The sequence below is a fragment of the Pelobates fuscus genome, chromosome 1 (assembly GCF_036172605.1).
Source record: "Pelobates fuscus isolate aPelFus1 chromosome 1, aPelFus1.pri, whole genome shotgun sequence".
In the NCBI taxonomy this organism is placed as follows: Eukaryota; Metazoa; Chordata; class Amphibia; order Anura; family Pelobatidae; genus Pelobates; species Pelobates fuscus.
The window spans coordinates 34,422,790-34,448,600 of NC_086317.1; the positions used below are offsets into that span (position 1 = coordinate 34,422,790).

The 25,811-nt window shown below is 39.4% G+C and overlaps 1 protein-coding gene across 1 annotated transcript in view; it reads right to left on the reverse strand.

The window, feature by feature from the left end:
- Positions 1-2,445: 2,445 nt before the first annotated feature.
- The window catches only part of CLIC6 (chloride intracellular channel 6), a 71,289-nt gene continuing 47,923 nt past the window's right edge, over positions 2,446-25,811 (reverse strand). The window contains exons 2-6 of the mRNA XM_063447461.1: positions 18,455-18,564; positions 15,712-15,837; positions 9,920-10,026; positions 8,137-8,318; positions 2,446-5,807 (exon numbers count right to left, since the gene is read on the reverse strand). Coding sequence (XP_063303531.1) covers positions 5,634-5,807; positions 8,137-8,318; positions 9,920-10,026; positions 15,712-15,837; positions 18,455-18,564 — 699 coding nt within the window. The 3' untranslated portion in view covers positions 2,446-5,633. The remainder of the gene's footprint in view (positions 5,808-8,136; positions 8,319-9,919; positions 10,027-15,711; positions 15,838-18,454; positions 18,565-25,811) is intronic.

The following is a 25,811-nucleotide window of genomic DNA, read 5'->3' on the forward strand; positions in this document are numbered from 1 at the left end:
TTTCCATCTGCTTTCTACATGTGACAAAATCTCAGAGCAAATTAGAATTGCCTGGATTACTGTGTAAATAGTAGACGATCAGATGTATGATCTAAGTCTCACCAATAGACAAAACGTCTGCTTAAACAAACAATCCACCATTATACTTGTTCATGTCTTTATTGAACACCCCATGTAAACATTCACACCGCAGGGTGGAAGATGTTTGTGAAGCCTCTTGCTGAATTTGAAGGGTTACCCTCCTTTAGCAGCAGTAACCTCAAGTAAATATCTTCTGTAGTTGAAGACCAGGCCATAAAACTGTTTATGTTCAGAAATATTCTTGACAGGAAGCATGTGGTGCATGGATCTGTTGAGGTTCAGGTCAAAGCATCTCAATGGGGTTGACTTTTGACTGGTCTCAAGCAGATCATTTTTGTATATTTAATTTTTTGTTGGAGTAGCTCGCTGTTTAGGCCCCGCGGCAGCAAACAAGTATGTCCCCTCCGCCATAATTTACAGTTGGGGTGAGCTTTTTATGTTGATGTGCTCTGCCTGTGCCATTGATCCAAAAGAATTACAATTAGGACATCCACTGAATAAATTTATTCCATCGACCTCCGGAAAAAAAAACCTAAACATTATTTTACTGAAATTAAAAATATATAAATGAAGTGACAAAACAATGCTGTTCTTTGATCTGTTACCTTTAAAGGAACACACCAAGAACCAAAACCACTACAGCGCGCAGCAGTAGTTATGGTGCCAGGAGTGCTTTAGCTCCACAGGAGGCTGCGTCTGGTGTGGGTGGATCTCAGGTAAGTTGTGAAATCATATGTAAACAGTTTGACAACTTACCCTAGGAGGGGTACAAGGCACTCCACTTACCATACCAAATACAGTGTGAAGAAGTGGTTATAGTGCCTGGAGTGATCCTTTAATTGATGACCGTTCAGGGACATGACCAGACTGAGTTCATGTGCAAATTAATGAATCTTCTGTACTACATATACTTTGCCTAAGTGATGACACTACCCAGAATGATAATACAAAGTTTGTAGAGCTGCTAAATTTATAGCCTGGTTCTAATTAAATTTAATTCATGTATTTTATATCAAAGCTTCAAGATCAAGACTTGTCTATGATCTAAAAGATTTCACACATGGTTAGTGACAAGTTCCATTGAACATCACAATACTAAAGCACAACTGTTAATCTAGATCCAAATAATCTGGTACTCGTATTTACCCTGCAGGCGAGATGAAGACTTTTAGCGTACGCACTGCCCGACCATGGCTTGATTTATACAAATATGCGGTTTTAAACCAAGTGGAAGTAGCCATCTTAATCCTTTATGATTGCATGTGTTGAGTTGTTAAGCTGTAGTTTTCAATTAGACATTTCATTAATTCAGCTTTACAATCACATGTGATTTAGAGGGATTTTCTCACTGAAGGTAAATTTACTTTGTCTAATAACTCAAAGCTATGTCTATGAAATTAAAACCCAACTAAATACACATGGTGGCTTACATGGGAGAACTACAATGAATACTTTCCAGCTACCGACGAACAGCACCATGATCCTCCACTCAATGGATAATGGGGATAGTAGTGTAATTTGTGCTTCTTGATTTTCAACTTGTTTGACAATGAATTTGATCAGAAAGTTGTAACATGTTAACATTTTATTACCTATTATAGTTAAACAAAAGCAGGGCTATTTACTAAGAATTGTATGGAACTCAAATTTGAGGCCAAATTAGAACAATTCTCCAAGTTAGCTATGCTTTCATCTTTGGCCATTCTCACTTTAGTGAATATGCTGATAGCTTCATTTATGTTAATACAGCCTATTACTGGCTACAGGTTAAACAATGTGTGTATGTTTGATGAAGCTCTCAGCCTATCACTGCCATCTCTTCACTAGTTCAGCCACTGTTACCGCATTAGCCGTTAACCAAAGAGAGGTGGCTGACAGGCACCTGTACATAATACTTCTGTGCTGATTTATTTAAAACCAGTTTAATACTGAAAGACAAAACATAGCCAAGGAACTCCAGGTAACATAGCTATTTTGTTGAGATGAAGTGGTTATGGTGCTTGAGTGTTCGTTTATAAGCTCTATACTAAGCATACAAAAATCAAGTTTAATTTTATTGATATGCCATTTCTAAAATAAATGCGTGGTAATATATATTTTTACAATATATTTAAAAAAAGTAGGTGAAAATATCCAAGAATGGGAAAATGGGAAAATGCAATCTTCTTCAGCCAAAGTTTACATATTGCTTCTCAGTTCTCTAAAATTCACCGTAAAGTACATAAAGCTCAGGGACTATACTTCAACAGCACAATGTTAGAAACACGTTATTGTTGAGAAAACACCCAGTAACAAAAATACACACACAGAAAAATCACAATACAATAAAAAAAAATAAAACAATTAAAAACATGCACAGTTCTCTTAAAATTCCGTTATTTAATAATATATCTTTAAGGCATTTGTAACAATAATATATACGGATAGATCTGAACGTTCGAATGCAAAAAGAAGTAACATTGGTGAATGGAAAGAAATGACTCGCAATGCTCAGCCAACTACAACAAAGTGAAAAAGATGTGTCTACACAGATCCCGTCTGTTGTAGAAAGAGGACAGTCACAGGTTCAGTTTAGATGAAGGAGGGTGGGAGGAGCTAGACTCAACCACTCCCACAACGCCTCAGAGGACCAGCAAGCGGCTGTATTAACGGCAAGTCTGGTGTTCCCAGTCGTGGCAATGTCTCACAGAGTCCACAAATACAAAATATCAGAAGAAACAGGTTAAATGAGCAACATGTGAGTAATGTGACTATCTAAGCTTTGATAAAAGAACTGGAACATGTTTTTTTTTCGCTTAAATGTCTCTTTTATCCTTTTATATGTGTTATTATTAAAATCTGGCGCAGTGAATGCATGTCAGTCATCTCACAATCTCTTGTAGCAATTATAGGCTGAAAACTGACACATCACTTGTGAGACAAGTGGACTGAACAGTTATGGCATTCATTTAAATGTTTATTTTCTTTCCTATGTAAAAAAAAAAAAAAATTTATGGCCAAGCACAACGTTTAACATGCGTAGAAAAATATCTGAATACAGACTATGGCCACTTCAAGGTCGTCCAGGTAAAACCTGGACAGGTCCATGTTAAATATGATTTGCTTCGTTGTGTGGGAGAAAAAAAAACAGTTCACACTGTTAAACCTATATTCGGTTTGCTAGAATACACTTTTAGATTTCTGTTTAAGGGATTACTTATCAGAAGGAATTCTGGGAAAGGTTCTAAAAGTAGAAACATTACATTGGTTTCCATGGTGATTGAGGTACTTTTAGAATAATGCGGATTATGTACAGTATAAAGCCAGTTCTGGAATGTGGAATAAAGTTGAGTCATAGTAAACTATGGTATGTGTCTGCAGAATGGTCCATGTTTCATTTTCTATCTACCATCATGCATTATGGAAATACGAAAAGCCTTAATTGGTGTCTCTGACTAAGGCCTCAAGTTTCCAAACGATGCAATACTCCTAGAAGAGTGTCCAACTAAGTTAGCTACATTAATCACCATTAATATTTATAGGAATTTTTGTGAAAAATCATTTGGATTTTTTTCTAACAGTATTGAATCCTTTGGAAAAGCTTATTAAATGGAGGCATAAGGCACAAAGTGACACAATCAGGGATTTCCACTAAAGTGAGAATAGTCTAGAGTTCAGAGTGAATTCAAAGTTAGATGAAAATAACCAAATTGGATGCTTCGCTGGCTTGGAGATTTTTTCCAATTCAGCTATTTTGGCCTTAAAGGGACACTCTCAGCCCCAATACAACTTGGATTTAATGTATAAATCACGTCCCTGTAGTCTCACTGCCCAATTCTCTGCGATTTAGGAGTTAAATCACTGTGTTTATGCAGCCCATGTCACATGTCCCCTAGCTGAGATTCATAGAGCCTCCCTACACACTTCCTGTAAAGAGAGGTACAATTTTCAAACTTACTTTATTGCACAGTGTGTTAACTTTAATATTACGTTAGTTTAATGAAGCAGTTATAGTGTATATGTCAACCCCATGCAGTCTCACTGCTCAATTCTCGGCCCTTTAGTAGTTAAATCACTTTTGTTTCTATCTGTGCAGCCCTAGCTATAGCTCCCCTGGCTGAGACTCACACAGGTTGCGTTACAAAATAGTTTCATTTTTAATCAGATCTTAACTTACTTTAGTGGTTTTTATCGCCTGCTTTGTTAATTGAACTTTAATCAAACAAAGGAGGCTCCTGTAAGCTATTAACAGAGCAGGAGGCAAGAAATTATAAAATGAAGAAACACTGTAAAATAAAGAAAGCTTCAACATTATACCTCCCTTTCCATGAAGTTTTAAGGGAGGCTTTGTGAGTCACATGCAAGGAAGGTGTTACTAGGGTTGCATAAACAAATTGATTCAACTAAATTCAACAGAGAATTGAACATTGAGACTGTAATAGCATGATCTATACAGCAAAACTGCTTCATTAAACTAACATTGTTTTGGTGCCTGCAGTATTGCTTTAATAGCATGCAGGCGCCTCAAGTGTGATTAGATTTCAGTAGAAAGAACAGGAAATAAAAGTAAACACACTGTGCTGTAACTTATGATTAAAAATGAAACAATTTTTTTAATTGAACATGTGTGAGTCACAGCCAGGGGAGGTGTGGCTAGGGCTGCATAAACAGAAAAAAAGTTATTTTACTCCTAAATGGCAGATAATTGAGCAGTGAGACTACAGGGGAATGTTCTATACACTCAACTGCTTCCTTTAGCTGAAGTTGTTTTGGTTGCTTAGAATGTCCCTTTAAATTTGAAATTCACTTTGAATTCCTGACAATTCTCACTTTGGTAAATAACCCTGTTTGTACATTAGTAGGTGTAGCATAGCTATTAAAGGTCAGATGTCTTTTTAGGGTTTAATCACTAAATTGTTATTTAGAAAATTAACAAATAAGAAGTACATTTGAACCAAAACAACAAAATTGGAAGAAAATCACCAGATCGGTACATTTCCCTACTTCTATTCTGACCAAAATGTTGAACTTGTACTATTTTTATTCAATCTACAGTGACTTGTTAAGAACAGTTTTACAAATATAAGCAAACCCATGGTTACTATAGTGGTAATATGGTGTTCTATGTGAGATTGCCTCTGTGCAGGTACAATGCAAAACGTTGCACTTTAGCATGGAAGCCTGTGTAGGTTTCAACGTTTTTTGATACCTGGTGTTTACATAATAATTATGAAAAAAAGTTGATAAATTAAGCTATTTGGGTAATGCAGGCTATAAATTATATAACTGGGAAACATAATGGGAACATTAATTATATCTATATAACTTCACAGTCGAGTCCCATCGTTCACTGATATGAAACCACAGACTTTAACACCCATAATAATGTAGCTATGCATAGCTAGGGGTGATGGGAGTTATAGTGGATTTTCAGTGGCGGCTATATGTGCTACAAAGACAGATTAACAAGACGGGAGAATTGTTGATAATTCGGCTGATGTGTTCTCAGTTTAAAGGCCCATATTGATAAAACCAACGCCCCCCCCCATCCATTTTGCTCTGAAAAACATTATTTATTTGTCTTGTAGATTTGTTTTTTTGGCAACACCAAAATAGGCAAACTCGATTTCAGAATCTGCTGGGCATGTGTTGGTGAATTCATCCCTGGCATAAGCATTGTTTAAGTATCTCCAAATTCCAGTCATTTCGGACGGGATCTCGAAGTTTCTGAACTTTTTGGCTGCAACCTAGAAAAGTAAACAAATTGAAAAAACAATGTGACAGCATACTTCAACATGCTTCTCCTAATAATTTCCAGTTGTTTTAATTCTCATCAAATCAGTGTATTGCCAAGGACCTTATCAAATGTCTGGTTTAACAACTTCACACTGTCTGCATCCTCTGGACCATCAGATACTCAAATTATCTCCGTACTTGCTACATCTCCATACTGCCAGTTCCATCGGGTTCCATGTTTCTGCCATTACACCATCTGTGAAAGATCCATGTCTTCCATATTGTTTTACTTTCCTAACCATTTTCTCCATACTAGATCCTTTAGTTACTTCTTGAAGGCGGTAACAAGTCCACCCCCTTTATTTTAAAACCTCTCACCCTAAGCCCCTGGGTGGGATGGGGTTGGACATTAGGATGTCCAACCCCCCTTTTTATTGAATACTTTGATGTCTCTGTACTACCATATCTCCACATTGTATTTATACCATATCTGCTTTATTTCAATGGTCACCTTAAATCCACACTCTAAGCTCACCACAGCTTTCTATACAGTTTCCATTCCCACTGCTTCTCCAAACAATCTGTGTAGCCAACACATTTCTATAATGTCTCAGTAAAGTACACATTATCATGGCCACTCTGTCTCCATATAGATTCCATGCCCATTAATGTTCGATAGTGTCTGTACATCACATGTCCCTACTGTTTCTATATATTCCTCCATATTGCTTCTGTACTGAACACAGCACCATGCAGTCTCTTTGCTTTCCACATGTCCATAGTATCTCTGTAAGCATTGTACGTCCACACGGCCTGGCCATTGTACAATCTTTGAATTCTCTTAGCCCCCAATGTAGACTGAGTTTACCACTTACTGTTTGATACATATGATTATTCCCTTCTGGTCCACCAAATCTTAAAGCCTCACTGTCACCCCACCCTAGAAAAATTTGTATTTCATAAAGTTAGAATCTTTATGAAATACTAATTTTGACTGTGACGGTGACAGTGAGGCTTTAATGGACATATATACTTTAGCTATATTCTCCCCAAGATAAAAAAAATAACAATAGTCACCATTACCCGTAGCATGCATGTCATATGAACATTTAAACTGTAAGGAATGCTTAATAATCTTTAAATAGAACTTTTGAAAATCACTTTGATATTGTCACAAACTTACCTTTAGCCAGCGCCGATCCTCAGGCCACACGGGCAGAGTGCACCGCGTGGCCGCATTGCGTCAGGTCACGGGCCCCAATGTCCCACGTGGCCGCGCGGCCTGAATAGAATGCTTATATTTGGTCCCGCGAATGGTTCCCTCTTGTGGTTCGCGGGACGAACTTCAACCCCTAAAACTAAAATGTAAACCCATGACATCATTACCTTAAAGGGACCACGTCATCAAGGCGATCAAATGCTGTTAGGGCTCGCAGAGATGACGTGGAACAATGGGAACTCTTTTGAACCCATTTCAGTCTCCATTCATTGTCCTATCATGGTTTCTGTTTAGATCTTCGTTTAGTGCTCCTAGTGATTCCCTTGTGATTTCCTGTGTTTGACCTCGGCTTCTTATTTGACTCGTAATTTCTGGTATCCTGACCCCGGCTTCGTAATTGACTTGTACTTTCTAGTATCCTGACCCCGGCTTCTTATTTGACTCGTAATTTCTGGTATCCTGACCCTGGCTTTGTCTTGACTCTGTATCTTGTTGTATTAATACGTTAAGTCCGTATTAATAAGTCCGGCCATGCGAAGGCTCGGTAATACGTGTTTCAAATCCTCCTTTTGTGGATTTACTCTTTCCTGCGTGTTGGGGTACGACTCGAGTGACAGATATTCCTTGACATTCCCAGCCATTCTCACTTTTGACAGTGAATGCTTGTCACATCGCCTTATAATTTTATCATTTACAGGGTTATTTACCAAAGTAAGAATTCAATGTGAATATCAAATTTACCCTCAAAAACACCAAACTGTAAAAATGTACTACGCTAACTCTAATTTCAGTTTGGCTATGCTGGCCTTAAATATGATATTTATTGGAATTTCTACCTTAGTGAATAACTGGTAATTTTAGAGTCAGTTTGTATTAAGTCGTTATTTGACATGCAAACATTTTAATAAACTTGGGAAACATTTGTCATGAAGATGATGTAACAGTAATTTTCTACTTGTTTCAAAAATATAATTTTTATATTATATATATATATAATATTTATATAACGCATATATTATTTTATACCTTTATTATTTTTATATATATATATATATATATATAATAATTATATAATATTATATATATATAATCTTTATATCTATCTCTGAACAAACACTAACCTTAATGATATGGAGCTTTGGTAGGAGGTTACAGTCCGCTAATGTGAGGTCATCACCATCTAAATACATTCTCATTGAAATTGTGACATCTTCCGTACTGTAAGCATCAATCTCATCCGGCAGAGGTGAGTTCAGATAGTCATTCAGCTTCTTTAAGGACTTCAGCAAATTTTTTTCTAAAACTGTAATGGGAAGAATAATATAATGTCAACAGTGGCATATATTTCTAAAGCAAATTATCTATAATATGTTAAATTTATGAATACTTTTCTTACATTGTTAATACATTGCTAAACACAAATACACACACCAGGCAAGCCAAAAGACTTGCTTTTCCCACAGAAATCATAATTCCACTTTATACATGGATTCCTTGGGGTATGTGTCTGCTGTATACAACAGCTTTGAAACACAACTCAGGAAGAGGAGCAAAGCCAGTGAACCACTCATGGATAGCCGAGCTGTTTCGTTGTTAATGCAACTCGTCAGCATGAGGTTGGTTACTGGCTTGCTATGGAGGCTTGGCGTTACTTGTAAAGTACATACCAACAGAGTTTTGGTGGGGAAAAGAGTGTGGATGAAAACCCCTTCCACCTGAAGTAAGTGGATAGTTAATACATTGCTATACACAAATACACACACCAGTGGGAAAAGCAAGTCTTATGGCTTGACTGGTGTGTGTGTATTTGTGTTTAACATTGTATTAACTATCCACTTACTTCAGGTGGAAGGGGCTTTCATCCACACTTTTTTCCCCACCACAACTCTGTTGGTATGTAAATCATGTACATGTAGATTAAAAATACACCACTTTCGTAAGCACAAGACGCAGGTCCACATCCAACTGATGGGTACCATCTCTGAAAGGACATAATGTAGTGCAAATGATTTACTAAGCCCTGAAATATTTGACTCCAGTTAGGGTAAAAAGACTCGGAAATCGTCAATTGCAATGTGAGTGTTTGAGTAAATTGCAGAATTTATGGAGGACTTCTAACTGCTACCCAAATCTGTAATGACTTAAAAGAGAACTTAACTCATGAGCTAAAACTAGATGAAGCTTGATGCACTGAGGAGAATACTAACCTGGCACTGTGTTACCCTGACACTCACAAACATTTACAGTTTGCATTGGACTTGCCGGGGCACCTGTTACAAAGCAACTCCACCATGTTTACCACAGTGCTCCCTAAGTTGAGATATGTATCTTAACTTGTGTTTAAAGGAACACTATAGGGTCAGGAACACAAACATGTATTCCTTACCTTATAGTGTTAGAAGCACCATCTAGCCCACGAGCCCCCGCCCCAATGTCAGTGCTGCACAGTGTGTAACACTGCTCCAGGAAGCATCTCTAGTAGCCATCTGAGTGGCCAATTGAGTTATCCCTAGGCTGTAATGTAAACACTGCATTTTCTCTGAAAACAGTTTACTGCAAAAAGCCTGAAGGGACTGATTATACTCACCAGAACAAATACAATAAGCTGAAGTTGTTCTAGTGACTATAGTGTCACAAAAAAATAGTGACTAAAGCCACAATTAATAGGTGCAAACACTTATTATAACACAATCTAGCTATATTCCACAGCAGTGTGGAAACTGATAAGCAAAATAGAAAAAGAAAAGAAAAATACACTTTTTTCTTATGATGCTGTCCCTTTAATATCTCACACTATAGAACTCGTGTAAAGTGGTTCAAATAAAATGCACATATTAATTTGGGCTATGTATAAAAATGTTATCTTTTATGTAACAGTTATATGCAGGTTACATAAATACTTACTTTCATTTAAATCTTTTCTGGGGTTCTTTATATAAGCTGAGAATTTTGCAAACACATCATTTCCTGCTGAATTGGATTCTGGGTGTTTTGTTGCAAGCTTGGGATACCTTTATAAAATATTAAACATAGGTCAGAACAGCATACTGTGTGCTATACTGGACAGAAACACTTTGGTCAGCATACATTACTTAAGGAAATCTATTTTTTGCTATTTCACTTAACCTTATAATGGGATACAAAAAGGTTACTGGCTATAGAACAGGGCCTGAAAAATGCTAGAGCTGGATCCAGTGGCGGATCCAGAGCCTGATCTCGGGAGGGGCACTTGTAGATTATTTAAATAAATAATCATGGCACAATAACCACTACAGCTCAGTGTAGTAGTTATGGTGCCAGTAGTGCCAGGATCCCACCCCAGAGTAAGTAGTCATACCGTTTAAGAACAGTTTGACAACTTACCTGGGGTCTGCTGGGATATAGGGCATAGGAGAAGTGGTGTGTGTGAAAGGTGCAGTGTGTGTGTGAGCGGTAAAGTGTGTGTGAGTGCGTAAGGGCGGCAGTGTATTTCAGGGTTGCAGTGTGTGTGTTAGGGGGCAGTGTATGTGTGGGGCAGTGTGTGTGTGAGGGTGGCAGTGTGTGTATGGGGGGCACTGTATGTCTGTGGGGCAGTGTGTGTATGGGGAGCACTGTATGTATGGGGAGGCACTGTATGTATGTGTGGGGCAGTGTGTGTATGGGGGGGGTCGTGTGTGTGGGGCAATGCGTGTATGGGGGGCAGCAGTGTGTGTACGGCACTGTATGTGTCTGTGTGTGTGTGGAGTGTGTGTATGGGTGTGCAGTGTGTGTATGGGGACAGTGTTTGTGGGGCAGTGTGTGTATGGGGGCAGTGTGTGTATGGGGACAGTGTGTGTATGGGGGCAGTGTGTGTATGGGGGCAGTGTGTGTATGGGGGCAGTGTGTGTATGGGGACAGTGTGTGTATGGGGACAGTGTGTGTATGGGGTCAGTGTGTGTATGGGGACAGTGTTTATGGGGTCAGTGTGTTTATGGGGTCAGTGTGTGTATGGGGACAGTGTGTTTATGGGGACAGTGTGTGTATGGGGACAGTGTGTGTTTGTGGGGCAGTGTGTGTATGGGGTCAGTGTTTTTAAGGGGTCAGTGTGTTTATGGGGTCAGTGTGTGTATGGGGACAGTGTGTTTATGGGGTCAGTGTGTGTTTATGGGGTCAGTGTGTGTTTTTGGGGCAGTGTGTGTATGGGGTCAGTGTGATTATGGGGACGTGTGTGTATGGGGTCAGTGTGTGTATGGGGTCAGTGTGTGTATGGGGTCAGTGTGATTATGGGGACGTGTGTGTATGGGGTCAGTGTGTGATTATGGGGTCAGTGTGTTTATGGGGTCAGTGTGTGTATGGGGTCAGTGTGTGTATGGGGTCAGTGTGATTATGGGGTCAGTGTGTGATTATGGGGTCAGTGTGTGTATGGGGTCAGTGTGTGTATGGGGTCAGTGTGTTTATGGGGTCAGTGTGTGTATGAGGTCAGTGTGTGTATGGGGTCAGTGTGATTATGGGGTCAGTGTGTGTATGGGGTCAGTGTGTTTATGGGGTCAGTGTGTTTATGGGGTCAGTGTGTGATTATGGGGTCAGTGTGTTTATGGGGTCAGTGTGTGTATGGGGTCAGTGTGTTTATGGGGTCAGTGTTTTTAAGGGGTCAGTGTGTGTATGGGGTCAGTGTGTTTATGGGGTCAGTGTTTTTAAGGGGTCAGTGTGTGTATGGGGACAGTGTGTGTTTGTGGGGCAGTGTGTGTACTGGGGGAGGAGGGAAGGGAGGTTTTTTTAATAAAAAAAAAAAATGTATTTAATAAAATGAATATATTTATGTCCCCCCTCCCTTCTTACCTTTATTGAGGAGGAGGAGGGGGGACATTTCTCCGTCCCTGGTGGTCCCAGTGTGATTCCCTGGTGGTCAGGTGGGGAGAGTGAACTCTAGCCCGCGCTCCAGGGCTAGAGTTCACTCTCGCGAGATTTGGAGCGTTGCCGTGGTTACCGCGGCAACGCTCCATGCTAGTGAGAGGAGGACCCGGAGGAGCTGCAGGCTGAGCTCCTGCCGGGTCCTCTCTCACTCTCCTGCCGGCTGCCAGCACAGTGCTTGCGGACCGGGGAGGGAGATCACTGATCTCTCTTCCCGGTCCGCAGGCACATTGCAGGGCTGGCACTTGGGCAATGCCAGCCCTGCACTAGCCGGCCGGGGGGAATCTCGGGGGGGGCAATTGCCCCGTTGCCCCCCCCCTGGATCCGCCAATGGCTGGATCCTAATGTATCTGTGTTTTATACAAAACAAACATTTCAATGGGGAGGACAAGTATTTTAAAGACTGTGTTGTAACATTAGAAACATAGAATGTGACGGCAGATAAGAACCATTCCGCCCATCTAGTCTGCCCAATTTTCTAAATACTTTCATTAGTCCCTGGCTTTATCTTATAGTTAGGATAGCCTTATGCCTATCCCACGCATGCTTAAACTCCTTTACTGTGTTAACCTCTACCACTTCAGCTGGAAGGCTATTCCATGCATCCACTACACTCTCAGTAAAGTAATTCTTCCTGATATTATTTGTAAACCTTTGTCCCTCTAATTTAAGACTATGTCCTCTTGTTGTGGTAGTTTTTCTTTTTTTAAATATAGTCTCCGCCTTTACTGTGTTGATTCTCTTCATGTATTTAAATGTTTCTATCATATCCCCCGTGTCTCGTCTTTCCTCCAAGTTATACCTAGCTTGGAGGCTAGATCTAGTCAATTGCTGGTCTTGACGTAGAATGAAATAGCTTGGTATATAGGTACTCTTGGAACTAACTAAAATAGTCAATAGACTGGATTTCTGACTTCTCATGCCTTGGGTTCTCTTTCATTTAATCCCTTGTGTGGATGCCATCAATAAAATATTTAGAAAGGTTTTTATTTTAGTGAAATTCTAGTTTCTGTAAGAGTGTTAAGATGGCCTCCATACAGAAGCACCTTACAGCAGGACAATAAAAAAAAACGAGGTAGTCAGCATTTAAACATCTTATATCATACATCATAGTTATTGTATACAAGAAGTATATTTGTCAGACAGTAGGTGGAGCTGTAGCAACGGTACATAGTTATAGAATAACAAACTGTTTTGTCCCTGTTCACTGCATTTCTCTCTGAATAACTGTCTCTCTGTTTCCGACAAGCTTTTGTTTCTGTCATTCAGGATCTGATACTTTTCATTTCTTATTACCAGTAAAGTTTAAAAGCTTGCATTAATTTAAAACGTGTGCAAATCCCCTCAGCAAGCATATTTATTGGGAATATTTTGAGCATGATGAATTCTTGACAGTTGCAAAAAAAAATTGAGAATACGATAAAAAGAACAAATATGATATGCTTAAGGTTGGAAGATTAAGAACATTCTTCGTGCCACATTGCCACCTTGGGATGATGGCCGTCTAAGAGATAAACACACTATAGCTTTGAGTTGTTAAGAAGCTCTGCTCTTGAATGAGCCCAAGATTACTGGAGTGAGAACCATTTAGAATCCGTGGGCCATCAATATCTGCCAGAGATTAAGGCCTACCACTTAGGCTCCCCACTTTGCTATACGCCACAGAGACCCAGATGAATGTAACTAGAGTTCAGTCTGCTCATACATTCTGGCTGAGAATGACTCTGTCGATCTGCATGCTAAACCTTTAATTTGCTGGATCAGGAGACTGCCATTATGGAGTGTCTGCAGGAAAGAACAACACACCTAGTAATGATAATTCTTAATTTCTACGAACACGTGGGGCCTGGCCTTTATGTCTCCGATAATACGCTTATTATTAATAATAAGATAATACAGCGATACGGAATCTGATGGTGCTATATAAATAATAATAAGTGCAGCAATCGCCTCGCCCATCGTTATCGGAAGATGTTTGTTTGCTTTGCTCTGAAGTTGACTTTGTGCACACAGTGATTTACTTCTACTCACTACCCATGTATTTTGGAGGCTTTCTGGTCAGGTTAGGTTATTTTCACTGCTCCCTGTTTTTAGTGTTAGATTATATATTTAACGAAAAAAAGGGGGAGAATAACATAAAATGCTAGTCACAATGCCAAAAGACAAATGTGGCTAGTTGTGTTACCTGGAAATGTACAGCAGCCTAATAAAAATATACTATATACAATGAATTCAAGGATTGAGATGTCCCAATAAAGTGTGAGTTTAAAAAGTCAAGTAGATAAAAAAAAAATGTTCCATAATCCCTGAGTGGTATAAAGGTATCACCAGCATATTCTTAGCAGCAGATATCCCCCCTGAGCTTTATTTAGGCTGGCTATATGGGCTTCTGCAGTGCTATCCTAGTAAATCTGGTATACCAACCAAAATAAGGGACGGCAAGAAATAAATAGGGCTACCACTTAAATACTACCTCTAGTAGTGCAGAAGCACTTTGCCCCCTCAAAAAAAATATATATATATATTTATATGTTAATAAGAGGTATATACACAGAACAATTGCCTCCAAAAAAAATATAAGGTATATATACAAACTAAGCGAGACCATATAGTTGGAGAGAAATTAGAAAGTATGGAGCATAGATATGATGATGCTTAGAGTGCTCAATGACATATCTATGAATAGATTATAAAATATAGAGCAGTCATAGAGAGGAAGGTAGAGGGGACAGATAGTAACATATACTGCTTATAAATCTAGCAGTTTAAATAATGGGTAGTCCCTCCCTTCTTAAAAATAGCCCTTAGATCGCTAGAGGGGTAGCACAATGGAATAGATGATATATTTAGTTATAAACCCAAGGATACGCATTTTCACCACCATATACTGGTAGTTACATACACATAATTTACTCTAAATTATGTCCACATGATTGCCGAAACCATCTTCAGAACCTGCTCACACTAATCAAGCTCATGTGATCTTGATTGTTCCTTGAATGGATATTTTAAGTACCATAACCACTCCTGCGCACTCTAGTGGCAATGGTGCCTCAAGTCTCTTGACATTGTTCAAGGGTAAGCTGTCAATCAATCCACTTATGAATGGTTTGACACTTACCTTGCTCAATTCGGCTGCCACACAGTCCTGTTCTGCAAAGCTCTGCTAAAGTTCAAATGTATGCATTAGCATTCCAATGCCTATCTACTTTGGAGATTACTCATTGGCAGTGATCATCAGCCAGTGGATACTGCTGAAGTGGTTATAGTGCTTAAAATGTCCCTTTAACATGTAGCATTTATACATACTCACAAAATTCCAAATTAAACTTATTTATACAGCACTACATTATATTTTATTGCAAACCTCCCATACAGCTTATGTATTAGCTGTATATTTTTACAGTTTGCACTCTAAGCCTTAAGGTATAGAGATGTTTACCCGCACTTTGCAGAGTTAAATCACCCACAGTTCTATTATTTATATTATAATATCCCATGTCCCTTCCATGTTTATCCCTTCTTACAACTCACATTGGACCAGTTGTGCCCTTCCAATAATGATTTATTTGACCAGAACTGTGTTTTCCTTGCTGTTTGTGCACAGGTGCTGTCATTACTTAGGACTTTAGTCATATATTTTGCTGAATAAAAAAAGAATGTTGGGGGAAAAAAAAACAAAAAACCTCTGAAACAATAAACTAAACGGGATGCAAAAGACGGTACGAAGGTTAATGTCGCATGGGCCATCAAAGGCTTGCAAGCTGGCTTTCTTCCCCCTACACTCAGCCCCAGACGCTGCTCTGGATCTCTGTTAAAAAACATACCTTGGCACTGTAAGTTTTTCCTCCAAGAATTCTTCTATTTTATTAACATCTATTTTTACTTCGCCATCAAACGTCATAAAAGGAGGATTTGTTCCCGGAGCCAGGTTCTGCAAGTCTGCCGGTTTCCTGCAGAGATGGCACAAGGGTGTTAGTTACTGTGGAAACAAATATATGGGTTTTAATTATTCTTTCCGATCGGTATACTTTATCCATAAAACATTTTTGGTATTATCAAAGAATTGTACTTGTGCCACTGTCCTTTTCTCTTTTCTTATTAATTAAAGGGATCCTTTAGAGGCACTTCCTGGAGTTTCACTCTGTGAAACGATGTTGGACGTCTTCATTATTATTATAATATTATTTATATAGCGCCAGCAAATTCCATAGCGCTGTACATTGTGTGGACTAACAGACACGTAATTATAACCAGACAAGTTGGACGCACAGGAACAGAGGGGTTGAGGGCCCTGCTCAATGAGCTTACATTCTAGAGGGAGTTGGGTATAGTGACACAAAAGGTAATGCTTTGTCTTTCAAAATCTCCAAGGAAAGCATTCATTCAATGCTTTATTATGGGAGAGGTCTAATTCTTTTTCGGTGCTTGGAGCACAAATGCACTAAGTCCTCCATTGGCATGACGCCGCTGGAGGAGGAGGTCGATCGAATTAAGGTAAGTGAAAAGAGGGTTTTTAAGCCTCTCATTGTCACGGAGGGGGCTCACTCACCTAAGGCTAAGGACTGAGACAGTTTTTAAAATTCTTTACTTGTTAAAATTATGAGAGCAGAATTATGATCTTAATACAACCGAAACATAATATCTCAATAAGAGACACAGTAAGGAGAAGAGATTCTAATTATTATTTATTAAAGGACCACTCTAGGCACCCAGACCACTTCAGCTTAATGAAGTGGTATGGGTGCCAGGTCCAGCTAGGGTTAACTAATTTTTTTATAAACATAGCAGTTTCAGAGAAACTGCTATGTTTATCAATTAGTTAAGCCTTCCCCTTTTTCCTCTAGTGGCTGTCTCACTGACAGCCGCTAGAGGCGCTTGCGTGATTCTCACTGTGAAAATCACAGTGAGAGCACGCAAGCGTCCATAGGAAAGCATTATGAATGCTTTCCTATGCGACCGGCTGAATGCGCGCGCAGCTCTTGCCGCGCGTGCGCATTCAGCCGACGGGGAGGAACGGAGGCGGAGAGGAGGAGGAGAGCTCCCCGCCCAGCGCTGGAAAAAGGTAAGTTTTAACCCTTTTCCCCTTTCCAGAGCCGGGCGGGAGGGGGTCCCTGAGGGTGGGGGCACCCTCAGGGCACTCTAGTGCCAGGAAAACGAGTATGCTTTCCTGGCACTAGAGTGGTCCTTTAACCCCTTAAGGACACATGACATGTGTGACATGTCATGATTCCCTTTTATTCCAGAAGTTTGGTCCTTAAGGGGTTAAGCATATTATGTATCCTATGTTAAACACATGCTTATTCTATTGCAGTTGTACATTGTATTTTTATTTGACTGACTCTCTTAAATAAAGAATTTTTAAAAAATATATAGTTTTCTATTTCTAATGCTATACTGTTCCTTCGGTGTGAAATAGCTGTACAGCCAAATAATTATCCTATCTTCTGAAATGAAAGAAAAATAGCACCTAAAATAAAAAAAATATTTTACTGATGTGTATTATGAAGCTGTGGTACGACCTTATAATAAGTCAACGTTGAATCTTACAATTAAATTAAAAAGAGATTTAACTAATTTGAATAACTAGGAGTTTGGTTTGCTTTGCCTACTGCCCACTGTTGTAAATCATACTCATTTAAATAAAAATAGGTCTCCAAGCTGCGTACAACAGTGTCAATTACTGCCCAATAATTTTACCTAAAAACATAAAACAAGCAGCTGCATACTAGTGTGTTTCACACTCATAAATGTAAATAGACAAAATATAAATTTCTAAACAAAAAATATTAGAGAATTTAAAATATAACACGTATTTAGATTGTCAACTTTACAAAATAAAAATCTATAGAAATCTATAAAAACATCTTAACAACCACTAGAACACAGATATTAGCCCTCTGCTCAAAATCCCATTGGACACGAGCAATGGCTATATTACTTAGTATTACTTAGCGTCAATCAATAAACAGCCCAAACGAAAAGTTTACCTGCGCTCTCTCCCCGACTACAATGTAACATACAGTTTTCGTCTGTTTACCGTCACAATGTTTGCATGTTGAGCAGTGTGTGAGACTTGTAAACATGCCATTACAGGTTCGTGTTAAGTGCTAACATGTCCTTATGCAATAAAATATTTTTTAAAAAATTCTGAGAAATGAACTGCTCACCCATCTCTCACTGCAGCCATAAAGATCCAGGGTTTATAGTGCAGGTGTAGGCAACTTTGTGCAGTCCAGATATTCTGGATTACATTCCCGATGTTTTTTTGCCAAATTTCAGGCTGTAGGAGCCTTATGGGACATATAGTCTCCCTTAACATACCAAAGGTTGCCTACTCCTGCACTAGTGTATCACTCACCTTTTCTTTCCCCTATCGCCTGCACGCACCGTGGAATGTGTCCTCTTTAGAAACACGCTACTACCCTATGACCCCCGTAAATACCTTCTTTCCTCTACAATGCACTCGTAATTATTCGACACTCTTAACTATTTTCCTTTGTCACTAAAATGCTCAAAGCAACAACCAAAATCAATTCTACTTTGAAATGCACTGTTTTAGGTAATTACCTCTTCAGGTCCACGGTGGTCACGTTAAATATTACCCCTTTCAACCAAAGGATCATAAATAAACGCTGGGAGAACGGACAGTTGCCAACACTCTCACCATCACTGCCAGCCTAAAAAGGAGACACCATAAAGAACTAGGTCAGTAAGTCAGACAGTGTTAATAAAATGTACATTTAATTTCACATTTCCGACAAATTCCTCTTTTGCCACATGATTATTTCCACTCTGTAGCATTCTGTTACTTCAACCTAAATGTTTAAAATTGATTGCAAACACATCGCCATTCACTGTTGGATGAACAGACATTTTTGTATTATTTTTTTAAATCTCATTTAATAAGGTAGCAACTGCAGCTCTCCAACTGAGCAGGTCACTCTACTGACAGCTCCAATATTTATTCACATCATACTAAATGTGATGTCATACCATATCCCCCAATGTTCAAGGAGAGCTGTGTACCTGCTCCCGCTTTGCTTCCCAGGGTGACTAAAAATGGGAAAAGCATACATTTTGCCATGCAACTCTGGGAGTTGTGTATGAGTGTGTGTGTGTCTAGTAGTTGTGTATGTCTGTGAGTTGTGTATGCGTTTGCCTGGGAGTTGGGTATGCACGTGTGTCTAGGAGTTGGATATGTGTGTGTCTGGGAGTTGGATATGTGTGTGTCTGGGAGTTGGATATGTGTGTGTCAGGGAGTTGGATATGTGTGTATGTCAGGGAGTTGGGTATGCCCGTGTGTGTCTGGGAGTTGTGTATGCGCGTGTGTGTCCAGGAGTTGGATATGTGTGTGTGTCTGGGAGTTGGGTATGCGTGTGTGTCTGGGAGTTGGGTATGTGTGTGTGTGTCCGGGAGTTGGATATGCGTGTGTGTCTGGGAGTTGGGTATGCGCGTGTGTCTGGGAGTTGGGTATGTGTCTGGGAGTTGTGTATGCACGTGTGTGTCCGGGAGTTGGATATGTGTGTGTGTCCGGGAGTTGGATATGCGTGTGTGTCCGGGAGTTGGATATGCGTGTGTGTCTGGGAGTTGGGTATGCGTGTGTGTCTGGGACTTAGGTATGCGTGTGTGTCCGGGAGTTGGGTATGCGTGTGTGTCTGGGAGTTAGGTATGCGTGTGTGTCTGGGAGTTAGGTATGCGTGTGTGTCTGGGAGTTGTTGTGTATTTCTCTGGCAGTGTGTATCTGTCTGGGTGTGAGAGTGTGTGTGTGCACATGTTTGTGAGTGTACCATATGGCAGCCCTGAGCCCAAATGTATTACTACAATGCTATACATAAAGCAACTTAAACCTTTTTTGCAGCTCTACATAAATTACTTTTTTATCTGCCCAGGTTTTATCAGTATAAGAATGTTTGTTACCAACTCTACTATGTTTAGGTTTATACCATCAGTAGCTGCAATGAGTGTCTGCCCACAATAACTTTCGACTGGTGCTTCTGTGTAAAAACATTGATCTATATATGTACAAAGAACTGCACAGATAGAGAGAACAAATGAGCTCTTAAAATTTTAATGATTATAGTGTAAAATTGGAAATCAGTTTTGATATGTTTCAGGTCTCTCAATCATCCTGATTTAGGTCAGACAGTTTAGATGTAGGCATCCTTTGGTATTCGAGATGTTGAGGACTACATCTCTCATAATGTTCTTACAGCCATAATGCTGTCAAAGCATCATGGGGTTATGTAGTCCACAACATCTGGAGTGTCGAAGTTTGCATTGCCCTTGTTTAGGTTTTAGGGTCCTGTCCCACTGTCCTGGGTTTGTTCCTTGGTGTCCCACTTTTGGGGACACAAGGGAACTGTCCCAAAAAAGTATAATGTAAACATATCATTAAACACACTCGTGCTACACCAAAGGCAATAGGATTCCATGGAGAGCACTAAAACAAATCTCACTGCATTGTCTGCTTTCAGTGTGCTGGCCTGTATGATTGGCAGGCAGCCTGGCGTGTCAGTTCTTTGGGTGGTTATGGCCCTATTCTGGGTGGGTTTGGTCATTTTTGGCTGCACCAGTGAAGTAATTTGCATCACCAGCCTGCCCCCTTTCACCCTGCCCACTGGGTTGCCACTGATGTTAGGAGGCTATGTAAGTTTTGATAAGTCTCAACTAAACCACAACTTATCACAATGTAGTTCTTCACAAGGTCTGTTTGTCATACACTGCTTTCCTGGAGATTCCTCAACACTCCACCGACTTACCTCCGGAGCTGTAGATTAAGATTAGGAAACTCTTAATAGTCCAATAATGTAATGTTCCCAGACACTCAGTTGGATCTCAACTTTATTCAAAAAATGGCAACGTTTCAACACATGAATGTCAAAATCTCTGACACCTCTGTTTGCACTGAAATCTATTTTCTATTTTGTAAGTTGGTGGAATGAATGTCCTCAAAAACACTACAGAGAATCTGAGGACATTACTTTACAGAGCAAGATTTGTGACCACAACAAATCCAGAAACAAAAATATGACTATTCCCTTTAAGATGTGCTGACATGTTCTAACACCAATGTTTGATAACAAGAATATGTGATTTTCCCTTCTTCTTGAAAGACGCCATATTAAAAGGTTTGGAGTCACTCCATAACAAACAAGGAACACGGCCAAGATACAAGTAAGGGATGACCTGTACAAGTGACCTTCTCTCCACCCAGAGATACATTTATCAGAGATATAAAGCATCATTTACGGCTGGTGACAAAGTGCTTGGGAACCACACGTTTTATTCATTCATGCCTCATTGTCCCGGTAACCGTAAATTTTACTAACTCAAAAATAACAGGATTGCTGGCAAGCCAGAGTAATTCTCAATCCTCACACATCGGGGTAATTAGTTGCTATAGCAAGCAACACAGAAAGACTGTTTGGTTAGGAAGGAATGGAAAGCACCAAAATTGAATATTAATGGGATTAGGATTATTTATAAAATAGAAAACTAAGTTGAAGTGGAAATCTAACAAATTTCTTAACTCCTCTTATTAACGCAAGCCAAGGTTTTCTGTCTTACGTATTTGAAATCTAAATTTAATTTCATCACAATTTCCACGTTTTAGTCAATACTCATAAACCGAAATTTTTAGATATGTCAAAATACTTCTCAGATTTACCAGAATATGGGAATCAAAAATTATAAAATTTGAGAAACAAACTAAAGCGGGGTATATAAATGAGTTCCATTATACAATATAGAAGGGGGAAAAATGGATTATATATATATAAATGATATAATTTCAAACCATTATACAATATAGAGGGAAATAAATAAATAAAGCTTTATATATATAGAGAGATACAATTAAGAAGATCTCATATTTTTTACAATACATTGTTCTCAACATTCTTGCAGTGTGCTCTGTATTTTTATTGTATGTTTTATCTTTATTGGGATGAGCAATTGTTAACTAGATTATCTTATGGACCTTCTTCCTGAATTAATTTATTAAAAAGAAAAACTGAAATATCACAATGACTTAAGTATTCACACCCTTTTATGACACATACAGTATAGCTCAGATTCATGCCATTTCTCTAAACCATCTTTGAGATGTTTCTACACTTTGATTGGAGTCCAGCTGTGGCAAATTACATTCATTGGGCACGATTAGGAAAGGCACACAGCTGCCTATATACGGTCTCACATCTGTAAATGTATTTCAGAAGAAAAAAAAAAAAGCAAGTGTCCTCCATATTTCTTAAATGGAAGAAGTATGAAACAACCAGTACTCTTCTTAGAGCTGGCTGTCTGGCAAACTGAGCAATTGAGGGAGAAGGGTCTCAGTAAGACCAACAACTCGATAATCACTCTGGGTGAGCTCCAGAGATCGTTTGTGTAGATGATAGAAACTTGTGAAATGACATCTATCCTTGCAACACTACAGCGATCTGGCCTTAATGTCAGAATGTTCAGATGGAACCCCATCGTTACTGAAACATGAAATTGACATAAGAGCAAGATTTGCTGGTCTGATTAAGCAAAGATTGAACTGCTTGGGTTTATTTCAAAACATTAGGTCATCCACGACACAATACCATCCAAACGGTGAAGAATGGTGGTGGTAGCATCATCCTTTGGGGGTGGTTTTTCAGCAGCAGGGGGTAGGAGATGGATCAGAGTTGAAGGAAAGCTGAACGTAGCAAAATAAAAAGATATCCTTAAGGGAAACCTGGTACAGAGCTCTCAGGACCTTAGACTGGGCTGAAGGTTCGTCTTAAACAGGAGAATAACCCATAAGCATGAAGCCAAGACGTTGCAAGAGTAGCTTAGGGACAACTCTGTGAATGTTATTGAGAACTCAATGAAACATCTCTGCAGAGATCTGAAAATGGCTGCCCATGGAAGGTCCCCATCAAACCTGACAGAGCATGAGAGGATCGGCAGAAATGAATTGCAGAAACAACCAATATCTAGGAGTACAAAGTTTGTTGCATCGTGCCCAAAAAAGACTTGAGCCAGTAATCCCTGCCAAAGGTGCTTCGACTACATACTGAGTTTAGGGTGTGAATACTTATGAATACACTATGTGATATTTCAGTTTTTTACTGTATAATATATTTGCAAAGATTTAAAAGATCATTTTTTTGCTTTGCCATTATAAGGTTAATATGTATAGAATGATGTGGGGAAAAAAAATGTAAACAACTGTAAAATAAATAAAAAATAAAATAACATAAAAACTGTAAAAATGAAGGGGTCTGAATACTTTCTAAATGCACTGTACTTAAATGACCACTAAGGACCACCGCAGCTGTGCTTTAGTTTAAAATTACAATATCAAACAATGCCGTTTAGTAGATAAGGCAATGTTTAAACTGCAGGGTTAACACGCCCCTAGTGGCAGTCTTAATGCCAACCACTAGGGGCCCTTCCATTGTGAGAACCGAGTCAAACTCAGTTCTCGTAGCTAATCTCCATTTGATCCTCTACGTGGAGCAATAGGTAGAAGAAGAGAGAAGAAGAGTCGGCAAGACATTGCAGGAGGCCTATGAAGTTGCTACAGGGACTGGTATCTCGGTGTTGGAAAAAAAAGGTGAGTAAAACCATTGTTTCCATTTTTTTAAATTAGATTTAGGGGGGAAAGGCAGAAACTTAAAGGGACACTATGGTCACCAGAACCACTACATTGTATTGTATTTGTTCTGGTGAATAGAATCATTCCCTTCAGGCTTTTTTGCTGTAAACACGGTCTTTTTTAGAGAAAATGCAGTGTTTACATTAAAGCCTAGGGATACCTTCACTGGCCACTCCTCAGATGGCTGCTAGAGGTGCTTCCTGGGGCAGTGCTACACAGTGTGGCTGCCATTCAGTGTCTCCACCCTCTGCATGCAGACACTGAACTTTCCTCATAGAGATTCATTGATTCAATTCATCTCTATGAGGAGATGCTGATTGGCCAGGACTGTGTTTGGCTTGTGATGGCTCTGCCCCTGATCTGCCTCCTTGACAGTCTTAGCCAATCCAGTGCTTTCCTATGTGAAAACATTGTAATTGCTTTTGATCAACACTTCTGATGGTGTCAGACAAGCAGGCAGGCCAGGGGCAGAGGCAGCAACTGCAGTCTTGAATACAAGTAAGATTTTACTATATTTAGGGAGGCAAGGGTGGGGACATGGGGGTTGGGGACCATTTTAGTATACCCCCAGTTATATGTTAGAGCTCCTACTTGCCACCCATGGGTGGGGGCAATGGGGCAGTGGGATGTTCCTCCAGCTTATTAACCATATCCTAAATGAATGACAAGGTGAGCTGTTACTGGGCTAAATGTTTCTCTGGGAGGCGCACTGAATTGGTTAAAAGTCATCAAGATTGATTATTTCAGAGCAATCGGATCGAATAAAGGTATGTTTGCTTGCCATGTTTAGATTTTTTTTGTTGTTGCTTGTTTGTTTTATAAAAAGGGCCCGAAATCAAAATGAATACACAGTCTGCTTCAAAAATGTTTTTTTTTTTTTTTCTTCTTCCATATTGTGTTCCTTTTACATAATTTATACCTTACACCTTTGATAAGGGTCGTTAAAAAATATATTTCACCATTCTTGTTACTTAACAAAAAGTAATTTAGCATGGCACAGAAAACCAATAAAGTAATGCGGCACTCCTAAGTAGTTTTGCTTGAACATTTTGTCTCAGAAGACTGACACCTACTGGTGAAATTCCAGATAGCAGAAAATAGCAAATTATGTTCTGTTTGCAGTAAAATTCTATTTGAAAGAGGTAAGAAATTAAAGCAATTTAATGTCCCATGTGCAGTTTACCTGTCTGAACATTTACTAATGCTACTTAAATGCCCTTTCCCCATTTGTTGCCTGTAGGGATCGACCGACATTGATTTTTTAGAGCCGGTACCGATAATCTGTGAACTTTCAGGCTGATAGCCGATAACTTACCGATATTCTGTACATTTACCATTTTGAAAAAATAAACTATTTCTACACAAATCTACTGTTAACTGAACATGTTAATTATTTATTTGCAAATCTTTTTTTATTTTTCTCATTCTGCAAATATGCCAAAAATACAATTTACATTTGGTAACAGGTCATAAGTATGTAACAGGTCACAATTGGTATATATCACAAGCAATAGGCATGCAGAATGAGGATTTTTTTTTTTGTATGCACAAGTGATAACGAAAACATTATGAAAATAAGGGGTCTTCCAGGGCTGGAGTAAAGCACATTTGCGGTGTTCATGAGGGGAGTAGTGCCCTATTGGAAGACAAGCCCCCTCCAGCAATCTATACTACATCCTTACATTAGTATACGTTGGTCTGGGGAGGGCGGGGGGTAGTAATTGGATTGTTCCGCTAAAGAGCATTATGAATGCATGGTCAAACTTGTGCCTATGTGTGAGTTCCTGAGGGGCACAATAACCTGCTAGATTAGGCATTCTTGTTCGTGTCTTGTTGTGAGTGGTAGACTACTATGGCGCAGGCTTATTAGGGGACCCTGGAGGGGACGACTTAAGGGTGCCCTAGTGAGTAACACTAGGATTATCTTAAGGTTAGTTGTGCTCATCGAGGGATTCTATCTCCTCCTTGGGTAGTGTGGAGGGGGGGTTATACTATTGTTAACGCGGCTAGGACGGTCATAGCTAGCCATTAGCCAGGTAGAGCCCAGCGGCCGCTTATGTGTGGGGGTGAGATGGGTTCATCTTAAAATCGATAGGGACCTAGGGAAACAGCGGTGATTAACCGGATTATAATACAAATTAACAGCATCTAAGAAAACAATGAAGAAAAACAAAAAACAAATTAACTCCTGAAGCATTAGGTGGGTTTTCAAATCGTAACTGGAGCCAGTTCGTTATGGTGGCTGGAGGGTGTTCTGTGGGTTTCTCCTTTTATCACGCTGGGTCTTTTGCGGAG